Genomic DNA, 11,369 nt, shown 5'->3' with positions numbered 1-11,369 from the left:
GTTTCTCTGAGTCTCTTAAGTTTCTATGCCAGCATTTACATCTTCCCATTCAGGAGGCTCTCTTGCAGGTTACAGACAAGAAGCATCAGTACTGTAAGCGTTACTTTATCTCGTGTTTAAGAGCGTGTACACATTTTATAAATCATGAAAATCAAGTGTAAATGTTGCAGAAAAAGATAAAGATAAAGTGAAGAAAACAAAAAAAACATTTGCTGCAAACTCAAAGACAGAAGGGCACAGGCTGGATTCGAACCTGGAACCTTCTTGCTGTCAGGTGACAGTGCTACTCACTGCACCTCCCAAGATGGGATCCTGCACAGTGATTTTGGGACAGTCTATGGAGAAGAGACCTCCACACACTCCTTGGCTTCTCTCAGAACTGTGTAAAATGTGCCCCTCTGACCCCAGTGCTGGTAGAGGTGTAGAACTGTGTAAAATGTGCCCCTCTGACCCCAGTGCTAGTAGAGGTGTAGAACTGTGTAAAATGTGCCCCTCTGACCCCAGTGCTGGTAGAGGTGTAGAACTGTGTAAAATGTGCCCCTCTGACCCCAGTGCTAGTAGAGGTGTAGAACTGTGTAAAATGTGCCCCTCTGACCCCAGTGCTGATAGAGGTGTAGAACTGTGTAAAATGTGCCCCTCTGACCCCAGTGCTGGTAGAGGTGTAGAACTGTGTAAATTGCCCTCTGACCCCAGTGCTGGTAGAGGGTAGAACTTTTAAATGTGCCCCTCGACCCCAGTGCTGGTAGAGGTGTAGAACTGTGTAAAATGTGCCCCTCTGACCCCAGTGCTGGTAGAGGTGTAGAACTGTGTAAAATGTGCCCCTCTGACCCCAGTGCTGGTAGAGGTGTAGAACTGTGTAAAAGGACAGAGGTGTGCCCTGTGACTCTGACCCCAGTGCTGGTAGAGGTGTAGAACTGTGTAAAATGTGCCCTCTGACCCCAGTGCTGGTAGAGGTGTAGAACTGTGTAAAATGTGCCCTCTGACCCCAGTGCTGGTAGAGGTGTAGAACTGTGTAAAATGTGCCCCTCTGACCCCAGTGCTGGTAGAGGTGTAGAACTGTGTAAAATGTGCCCTCTGACCCCAGTGCTGGTAGAGGTGTAGAACTGTGTAAAATGTGCCCTCTGACCCCAGTGCTGGTAGAGGTGTAGAACTGTGTAAATGTGCCCTCTGACCCCAGTGCTGGTAGAGGTGTAGAACTGTGTAAAATGTGCCCTCTGACCCCAGTGCTGGTAGAGGTGTAGAACTGTGTAAAATGTGCCCTCTGACCCCAGTGCTGGTAGAGGTGTAGAACTGTGTAAATGTGCCCTCTGACCCCAGTGCTGGTAGAGGTGTAGAACTGTGTAAAATGTGCCCCTCTGACCCCAGTGCTGGTAGAGGTGTAGAACTGTGTAAAATGTGCCCCTCTGACCCCAGTGCTGGTAGAGGTGTAGAACTGTGTAAAATGTGCCCCTCTGACCCCAGTGCTGGTAGAGGTGTAGAACTGTGTAAAATGTGCCCTCTGACCCCAGTGCTGGTAGAGGTGTAGAACTGTGTAAAATGTGCCCTCTGACCCCAGTGCTGGTAGAGGTGTAGAACTGTGTAAAATGTGCCTCTCTGACCCCAGTGCTGGTAGAGGTGTAGAACTGTGTAAAATGTGCTCTGACCCGTGGGGGCTGAGGCGGAGGTGTAGCTGTGTAATGTGCCTCTGACCCCAGTGCTGGTAGAGGTGTAAAGTTGTGTTCATGGTGGGGGTTTTTACTGACTGAGCACCTCATCAGAACCTAAAATTTTATCTTATATTTTATTTACTTCTCTCTGTCTCACTGTAGTGTTTTTTTCTCTCATTCTAATTACAGCTGATCTTCCCTTTCTCTCTTTCCAGATCACACAGTTTTACTGAAGATCCAACTTCCCAAACCCAAAACCCAGGATAGAGGGGCTGAGTGAATGTGGTCTGGACTCTGTGCAGGAGGGTCATTGTGTCAGAGACGCTGTAGAAGGACAGAGTTCCTGCCCTGTGATCCAGGTACACCCCTATTCTGGAGGAGGGGGGAACAGGGATTCCAGTGCTCACATTATTGTACCAGAAAGAGCCATTGCTGTTAGAGAAGCGCAAACTCCAGGACTTGTCATTATTTCCCATTATGCCCTCATCACCCTGCCCTTTCCTGATGATCTCTTTATATGACACTGCTATAGAAACCTCCCCAGTCCTGCTCCACTCAGCCTCCCAGTAACAGCGTGCAGACAGACCCTCTCTGCACAGCACTTGGGCATACATTTTTAATCTCTCCATTTGTAACTGCTTCTGATTCCCGATAATTTGGTAGATGTTAAAACCTGGATATGAATAGGGTTCTATGTATGATCCAGTATTTGGATTCCATGTCAGGGGATATGAATTGTTCTGCAAGCACTCAAATCTCTCTGGATGAGCAGGATATAACTGGATCTGTGCCACATGGGTCACCTCTCTGTTCCCCTCAGACAGACAGAGGTGTTGATTCACTGTGTTGGGGTCCAGAGTGAGCTGACAGGAATCTGATGGATGAGAAGGTTATGAATTACTATGAGGACAGGTCCATCTATGGTCTGTGTGTAATTCATTATTTTCTCCATTCATACAAGACAGCGTGATTTTAGTTTAATCTCCATACACATGTCACTGAAACTCACACACTTGGTTTGGAATTTTCTGAAACATTTCAGACTGTATTTTCCTGAAATAAAAAATGGTTCCCACACCCTGCAAGGTAATGAAAGGCAACCAGGCTGATCAGTGTGTGTGTGTATGTGTGTGTGTGCATGTCTGTTTTTGTGAGTGCGTGTGTGTGCGTGTGTGTGTGTGCGTGTGAGTGTGTGTGTGTGTGTGTGTGTGTGCCTGTGTGTGCATGTGTGTGTGTGTGTGTGTTTGCATGGCAGTGATCACTCTTCCTGTGTGTGTGTCTCAGCTGAGTTTGAGAGTGAGTACTCACACTGTAAGAAATCCTCCCTGGTGCTGGGCTCTACAGTATAGACTTCTTTCACTGGAGAGACAGAGTGAGAGAAAATGTCAAAAAGAAAGATACATGCATATATAGAGAGGGACAAAGAGAAATTTCAGGATGGAGACTGAGGATAATGTCTACATTGAGATGGATTTCAGATATTCTCAGTATGTCCTGTAGAGTCTAACAGATAATTATAATCACTTTGCTGTATGTGACCATTGTTTTTGATGGAATAAAAACTAGAAAAAAAATTATTTTGCTCCATAAAGCTTTTAACTACCTGATTTAGATATTTTGACCAGTTCCACCTTGAAGATGTCCTCCAGCTGCTCTTTCAGTTCAGAGAAAGATTTCTTCAGAGTCTCAAAAGAGACGTGTGGCCTGACAGTGATGCTGGGTATGTTTCCAGGTCCAGGAGGGGCACACAGAGACTGACAGCTCTGCAGACAGACAGACAGACAGACAGAGAACAGTCTCAGCACAGAAAATTACTGGGATTAAAAAATCTGGAGTGAGACATGCGAAAAGGGTATTTTCAGATCTGTACCTGTGTGTTCAGGGTTAATCTTTTTCAATCAATTATTTTAGTGTTGATTTATTAGGTATATAGGAGGCTGATTCAACTCCACACCGGTGTTGATTACACACTTGGTGCTATGCTGTGGCCAGTAAACATCAATGGGTTTTTGTGTGGTTAGGCAAGTAAGACTTGAAAATTTGTCTTTGACCAATTAGCTGTCCATTTTATAGTTGTATACTTTACAATGTCAGGCACACAATTATGCCAATTTGCATAACATTTAACCCTGTATTGCTCAGAAACCCTTGTTTTCATACATAAACAGTATATGCACTTAGATGTTATATTAGCTTTATCGCGATACTTTCTGAAACTACCTCATTTTCATTGGATTCACTGTAAACTCTTGACCTAATCAACAGGGCAGAACTCAATCTGAAAGATCTCTAGTAGATCGCTTTGTTGATCCCCTTTATGAATTTATAGACCTCAATCAAATCATCCTTTTTGATCAAGTCTCCTTTTACTAATCTTGAAGAGATTAAGCATCCTAAATCTTTTCTCATAGCTTTATCTTTCATACCAGGAAGAAATTTGGTTGCCCTTCTTTGAACCTTTTCCAGAGCCCCTATATCTTTAGTGCGGCCCCCAGTGCCGCACACAATGCTCCAAGTGTGGTCTAACAAATGTATTGTATAAGGTGAGTATAACTTTCTTGGTTTATACTCAGTGTTTTTGGCTATATACAGCACAGTGCCTAAAACCTAAAAGGCTTTGATCAAATATTACTCCCAAGTCTTTTTCAAATTGAGCACATTCCAGTTTTGTTCCTCCCATAAAATAATACTGCATAATGTTTTTATTTCCCACATGCAGAACTTTACATTTAGCTATGCTGAATTTAATTTGCCAGTTTTCTGCCAAATTCTGGATTTTAAATCTTCTTGGATGACTTTGGTAGATTCCTAACTATTGGCTGGGCACTGATCCTTGTGGGACTCCACTTCCCACAGTTCCCTACTCAGCTACTATTACTCCTACCACTACTGTTTGTGTTCTGTTTCAAATCCACTCTGAAATACCTCCTCTAATATCCTACTGTCTTGAAGTCTGTCATGCGGTACGTTATCAAATGGCTTTTGGAAACCTATGTAAATAATATCATAAGTATTGTTATAATGAAAAGACTTGGTTGCATCTTCAAGGAATACCTGAAGGTTTGTCAGGCATCTTCCCTTGCAAAAACCATGCAGGCTATCCCTTATGATGTTGTTATTTTCAAGAAGCACTTCTAACTTGTCTCTAATTATAGATTCCAATATTGTACATGTGATGCAAGCTAAATTGACAAGCCTGTGGTTTCCTGGATCAGTACGGTCCCCTTTCTTATATATTGGTATTATATTAACTTGCTTCCAGTCCTCAGGTATTTCCCCAGATTCTAAAGACTGTCTAAAATACCTGCCAGTGGTATAAGATGATCTCACTTAACTCTTTGATTACTCTTGGGAATATGCCATCAGGGCCTGCTGCCTGAAAAGTCTCTTCAAGAGAGTTAAAAGATCAACTCCCGAAAAAAGCTAGTTTAACTATGGGCTAGAGTCACACTTGTACAATCAAACAGTGTTGATCACAGGGAATTTATTCCAAATATCACAATTCAGATTCAGATTCCTGTGCAGATGCTAGATCTTGAGGAACACACTTCTCAATGTACTGTATGTGCAATGTACATAGTGCAGACTGTCAGAGAGCCAGTGATGTTACCTGGAGGAAATGGATGTGATCCTCTGTGTGTGAAAGCTGCTCCATCTCAGCGTCTCTCCTCCTCATCTCAGCAATCTCCTGCTCCAGTCTCTCCAGGAGTCTTTCAGCCCGACTCACTGCAGCCTTCTCCTGATCTCTGATCAGCTCTTTCACCTCAGAGCGCCTTCTCTCAATGGAGCAGATCAGCTCAGTAAAGATCCTCTCACTGTCCTCCTCTGCTGCCTGTGCAGAGCGCTGTTAGGAGACAGAGAGAGGGGGGCTATACATTTTAACAAGGCCTTTCACTCAGCTCTTACTGGGACCCCAGACAGCCTGTTCTCCACAGTGTGGCTCAGGGGGATTGAGCCCCACAGGGCTGAAAAGTGGCCCAACACTGGACTCCTCACTGGCTGACTGGAGGAGAGCCCTGACTGAGCCCTGAAATGGCTCTTCCAGCAGCCAGCTGCTGTCTTCTCCTCTGGTCAGTACCTACCTTGAGTGACTGCATAGCCTGTCTCAGATCCTGCAGCTCCTTCTCTCTCTCCTGGATTCTCTTCTGGAATTTACTCTGTGTCACCCCCAGCTGCTTCTACAGACAGAATTTTTTTTCATATCACATTACACAAATTACTCCAAATTAAACTAATTCTATGATGTTTTCTGTATGCTGACAGCTGTTGGTGAGTGTGTAGAAGTGAACTGGCCTTACAGTTAATGTTTCTAAACTGTGTGAGTGAACTAGCTGCTCCAGTCATGTTGATTCCCATTCAGGGAGTGAATAGGGGGGTGAAGGGTGTGAACAGAGCTGTCACAGAGAGCTGACTTGGGTTCACTTCCTGCTCTTACTGCTTTATCACTGTGGACTTCTGCTTGAAAATAACTGTGCTGTTCGATTATTTTTCAAAATATATAAAATATTTCAAATGCACTTCATAAATATTTGAAACAAAGTATATAAAACACGTGTCATAAACCTACATATTGGAGGTATAAGTCAAAATGATGTCTATCATTACTGTAAAAAAGCTTGAGTGTTTTGTGTAAGAGTTTCAGTGCTTACCTGTTTCTCAGTCCTTTCTGCTGCAGCTGAAACTGTTTTATGCCCGCTGTGTTTATCCATCGTACACAGATAACAGATACACTGCTGATCTGTCTGGCAGTAAACCTCCAGCAGTTTGTCATGGTGAGAGCAGATCTTCTCCTGCAGGTTTCCAGAAGCATCGATCAGCTTATGTCTCTTTCCTGGGTGGAGTGCATCGTGAAGTTTGAGGTGAGTTTCACAGTAAGAGGCCAGACACACCAGACAGGACTTGACGGCTTTGCGCTTTCTCCCAGTGCAGACATCACACGCCACATCTCCAGGTCCAGCGTAACAGTGAGCAGGAGGAGCAGCTTGGAGTCCTGTCTTCTTCAGTTTCTCCACCACTTCAGCCAGTATAGTGTTTTTTCTCAAAGCGGGCCTTGGAGTGAAAGTCTCTCTGCAATGGGGACAGCTGTAGACACCAGTATGATCATTCTGATCCCAGCAGCCCTGAATACAGCCCATACAGAAACTGTGTCCACAGTGAATAGCCACCGGATCCTTCAGCAGATCCAGGCAGATCGCACAGCTGAACTGGTCCTGATCCAGTAAACCTCCACCTTCAGCCATTTTACTGCTCACACTGACAGAGACAGAGATAAGTTTCGTTTCTCTGAAACTGCGTGACAGAGAGAGTGGGAGTGACTTCCTGGTTCAGCCCACAGCTGCAGGGGGTGTGGTGTTAGACTGAGACCAGGCTGAGCAGATCAGGGAGTGTGGAGAAAGTGCAGACTTTCAGCAGCTTGTGAAACACAGCCTCTCTCAGTGCACGGCTGTGTTGCTGTTCACAGCTCTCAGTATATAAAGTTATGGAGTTCAAGTTTTGGCGAGTTGAAATGTTTCGTGAGGTCAGGCTTTTGCAGTTAGGAAATGTTTTTTTTGCGAGGTCAAGTTCTTTTGCGAGTAGTAATCCATTCAGGGGGATCTACGTTTAGCCGATGGTGATGCGTCTCTACTGGCCAGCCTACTTTGGAGTGACAAGTTTGACAGTTTAGCTACACGCAATCAGATTTGATCTCCAACGTGTAAATTGTGCCCCATTCAATAGATGGGAGGCCTTGGCGATGAAGGCGTAGCCTATACAGCCTAGTAATATATAGCCTATACAGACTGTTACAGTGATGACGTCTTTTTATAGACCGACCTGGACATTTCTTCCACCATTGGGTTCGCTCGGCAGATTTCCAATGCTTTTTTCCCCCCTTAGGGATTTCATTTTGTTTCTGTGGTAAGCGTATGCCTAAGACAGTAGGAGACCTTGTCCTGCTCAGGGACAACCAAATCAAGCAACATGACTGGCCAACTGGGTTAGTCAGCAAAGCCTTTCCCAGTGATGACAGAGAAGTCTGAAAAGTGGAAATAAAAACAGAATGGGACTGTACATCTAAGTTTCTACTGGACCGGTTTCTGAGGTCATTCTCCTGCTTCATAAAGATGAATAGAAGTGACTGTTTAAAGAACGCACAAGTGCACACACCTTCGTACTTACGTTCGGACTTCGACACCTTACAGATGCCAGGCAGGGAGTATTCTGCCCAAACATTAAGTTTCATTTCTACGGACTGAATTGTCGTTACATGTTGTTGGCGCCCTCTGCTGGTTAAGTTTATTATCATCTTAAGCGGGTGCTTCATGCATTGTCGTTTTGAAATTGTTCGTCAAACATGAAAAAGAGCAAGCGAAGTCTACCTTCTTTCTTCCTCTCCGTAACAGCTCTTTTTGAAGCACTATCTCGGAATAATCAATTAATAAGAGTTACAGTATGTGCGCATATATATTACGTTAGACTGACATATTAAGGAATGAAGTAATACTTACCTCACAAATGATACACTTGCTACATAGTTGTCCAAGTGTTATGTTTTGTTTTACGCGTGAGAAACATTAGCAACTCCGTTGCTTTGAGGGACCTAGTGATTCAGTTGTACTGTTTGTGTGCAGTCACTGATGTTTGTTTATGTTATTGCATTTGACCATTGTTGCTAAACTCAGTGTCTGTCCCATTCTGGTTTGGCCGTTTTACAAATTTTCTTCCAGTAAAGGAAACTCAGAAACTCAACTCCTGCTTCTGGACCTTTATTAGAAGTGTGTTTATCTGGCTGCATAGCCACGTAAGCGTACACACAGTGAGCGACAGCACATTATTCACGTTACCGACGATCTTCACGGCGGCTTCCGAGGTTCAATAGTCCAGTTTTCATGGCCATCGTTATCTCGCTTCCTGTGTGGAAAAGGTGTGTGAGGTCATCGCGTTCTCTGATGACTTTCTACAGCAAACTGTATCGCATAACTTTAAAAATACTTACTGGTGGCGATGTAAACACACATTTGGCCACTGGACTCCCATATCTGAAGGTTTTTGGTCAATTTACAGAGGGACACAGTGCCATTTGGTCAAATTATGTACGTTTTTGGTTATATAATACTCACGAATGCACTTGCCAGAGGTCAGCTAATGAGTAATCTGTGTGGGTTTGAATGTACAGATCCTGCTCTGAATTATCACTGCTGTTAACATGTATGAATAGGACTTTCAAAAGATTTACAACTCAGAATATAAAGAGTAATTGTAAGTTGTGTAAGTCGCTCTGGATAAGAGCGTCTGCTAAATGCCTGTAATGTAATGTAATGTAATGTAATAAGTGGAGACAGATCTCTTGAAACCTTTAACTGCCAGTGCTAAATCACACCTTAAAGGTATCTAAAAGCTTTAAAGCTTACACTAAAGACTCCCTATATTATGCACTACAAACTATGGCAATGCTTGCATATTTATCTTGCCAAGATAGTAATTGAATTCACGTTTTTAATTTGAAAAGATCATTAAAGTGAAGAAATATTTTTGTTAAATGTTTTTGACGGACTGACCTGGCGTCTGTGTTCCAGGGCATAAACGGGAGAGCCTCTTTTGACAGATCCATCCTTCTTTCTGCGCTGCTGCAGGGTTTGGGGGGTTTGGGGATGTGGACCTGCTGGGGGCGTCCTGAGGCTCTCCGATCCAGGGGTGCCCTTTGGGTTGACGGGCTGCTTGGGGGGTGCCCCCCTCTTTTCTTTTCATGAGGTTTCAAGCCTCGCATTGGGCCCCAAGCTGGCTTCTTTTTTTTTTTTTTCTTTTTTCCTTTTTTTTTCTTTCTTTTTTTTTGAGGTGTGGTGTTAGAATGTCATATTCTGTGTATTGGCTGTCTTGTTCATGTCATTTTATTTTATGGAGGGTGTGATTATTTATTGTGGGCTGACATCGTCTGGACGATCGTCTTGCCGCAGTTCCTGGGGGGAAGAGACGGTGGGTACGTTTATCAGACGGGGGTTCCTGTGTTAGCCTTTGCTGCACCTTCTCCAGGGCAGAAGAACCGACAGAGACAGGGAGGGTAAGGATGCTCTCTGAATTATCAATGATCAAGATTTACAACTCGAAACATAAAGAGCTTTTGAAACCTTTAACTTCCAGTGCTAAATCACACCTTAAAGGTATCTAAAAGCTTTAAAGCTTACACTAAAGACTCCCTATATTATGTACTACAAACTATGGCAATGCTTGCATATTTATCTTGCCAAGATAGTAATTGAATTCACGTTTTTAACTTGAAAAGATCATTAAAGTGAAGAAATTTTTTTGTTAAATGTTTTTGACGGACTGACCTGGCGTCTGTGTTCCAGGGCATAAACGGGAGAGCCTCTTCTGGCAGATCCATCCTTCTTTCTGCGCTGCTGCAGGGTTTGGGGGTTTGGGGATGTGGACCTGCTGGGGGCGTCCTGAGGCTCTCCGATCCAGGGGTGCCCTTTGGGTTGACGGGCTGCTTGGGGGGGTGCCCCCCTTTTTTCTTTTCATGAGGTTTCAAGCCTCACCTTGGGCCCCAAGCTGGCTTCTTTTTTTTTTTCTTTTTTCCTTTTTTTTTCTTTCTTTTTTTTTGAGGTGTGGTGTTAGAATGTCATATTCTGTGTATTGGCTGTCTTGTTCATGCCATTTTATTTTATGGAGGGTGTGATTATTTTTTGTGGGCTGACATCGTCTGGACGATCGTCTTGCCGCAGTTCCTGGGGGGAAGAGACGGTGGGTACATTTATCAGACGGGGGTTCCTGTGTTAGCCTTTGCTGCGCCTTCTCCAGGGCAGAAGAACCGACAGAGACAGGCAGGGTAAGGATGCTCTCTGAATTATCAATGATCAAGATTTACAACTCAAAACATAAAGAGCATTTGAAACCTTTAACTGCCAGTGCTAAATCACACCTTAAAGGTATCTAAAAGCTTTAAAGCTTACACTAAAGACTCCCTGTATTATGTGCTACAAACTATGGCAATGCTTGCATATTTATCTTGCCAAGATAGTAATTGAATTCTTCACGTTTTTAACTTGAAAAGATCATTAAAGTGAAGAAGTATTTTTGTTAAATTTTTATGACGGACTGACCTGGCGTCTGTGTTCCAGGGCATAAACGGGAGAGCCTCTTCTGGCAGATCCATCCTTCTTTCTGCGCTGCTGCAGGGTTTGGGGGTTTGGGGATGTGGACCTGCTGGGGGCGTCCTGAGGCTCTCCGATCCAGGGGTGCCCTTTGGGTTGACGGGCTGCTTGGGGGGTGCCCCCCTCTTTTCTTTTCATGAGGTTTCAAGCCTCGCATTGGGCCCCAAGCTGGCTTCTTTTTTTCTTTTTCTTTTTTTATTTTTTTTTTTCTTTTTTTTTTTCTTCTTTTTTTCGAGGTGTGGTGTTTGGGAACATGGGGGGACCCCTTGATGAAAGAGGATATCATTTAGGATGTCTTCAGAATGTAAGCGTCCCTCAGGGCTTGGAGAACTGTTGATCTGTCCCACGTACGCTCATTAGTTTTCTCATGTATGTCCTCATCTCCTAAATAACTGCCTGGTCATCTGCCTGTTGGCTTTCTTGTTCATCGCTCTCTGCTCATTGGCCCTCTTCCTTGTCATCTTCCGTCCAATGGCCAAACAGCTGTCTTGTGTCACTGCCCACTCGTTGGCTGTCTTGTTCGTCATCTTTTGTTCATTTGCTCATTTCATTTTTCATCTTTTTTTCCTTTTTTCATTTGTCATCTGCTTAT

At 43.9% G+C, this 11,369-nt stretch overlaps 1 protein-coding gene and 1 long non-coding RNA gene across 2 annotated transcripts; both read right to left on the bottom strand.

The window, feature by feature from the left end:
* Positions 1–1,823: 1,823 nt before the first annotated feature.
* Positions 1,824–7,052, bottom strand: LOC135253992 (tripartite motif-containing protein 16-like). The gene is made up of 6 exons (XM_064333900.1): positions 6,296–7,052; positions 5,729–5,824; positions 5,257–5,490; positions 3,250–3,409; positions 2,955–3,005; positions 1,824–2,520 (listed from the first exon to the last, which is right to left on the bottom strand). The coding sequence occupies exons 1-6, from the start codon at positions 6,884–6,886 to the stop codon at positions 1,826–1,828; spliced, it is 1,827 nt and encodes a 608-aa protein (XP_064189970.1). The 5' UTR covers positions 6,887–7,052; the 3' UTR covers positions 1,824–1,825.
* An 828-nt stretch (positions 7,053–7,880) lies between these two features.
* Positions 7,881–10,349, bottom strand: LOC135254012 (uncharacterized). The gene is made up of 3 exons (XR_010329734.1): positions 9,956–10,349; positions 9,185–9,583; positions 7,881–8,537 (listed from the first exon to the last, which is right to left on the bottom strand). It is a non-coding gene; the product is annotated as an uncharacterized LOC135254012 (long non-coding RNA).
* Between the last annotated feature and the right edge of the window lie 1,020 nt (positions 10,350–11,369).

This window comes from Anguilla rostrata, chromosome 4, assembly GCF_018555375.3.
Source record: "Anguilla rostrata isolate EN2019 chromosome 4, ASM1855537v3, whole genome shotgun sequence".
NCBI classification, from domain to species: Eukaryota; Metazoa; Chordata; class Actinopteri; order Anguilliformes; family Anguillidae; genus Anguilla; species Anguilla rostrata.
Note: the sequence above shows the minus strand (reverse complement) of the source record. Positions and strands in the feature narration are given on the sequence as shown.

Coding starts and splice junctions, on each gene's coding strand:
- LOC135253992 (XM_064333900.1), bottom strand. CDS start 6,886: ATGGCTGAAGGTGGAGGTTTACTGGATCAGGACCAGTTCAGCTGTGCG. Junction 3,410..5,256: donor ATCACATCCATTTCCTCCAG/GTAACATCACTG, acceptor GTCTGTCTGCAG/AGCTGTCAGTCTCTGTGTGC. Junction 2,521..2,954: donor CAGGGAGGATTTCTTACAGT/GTGAGTACTCAC, acceptor CTCATCCATCAG/ATTCCTGTCAGCTCACTCTG.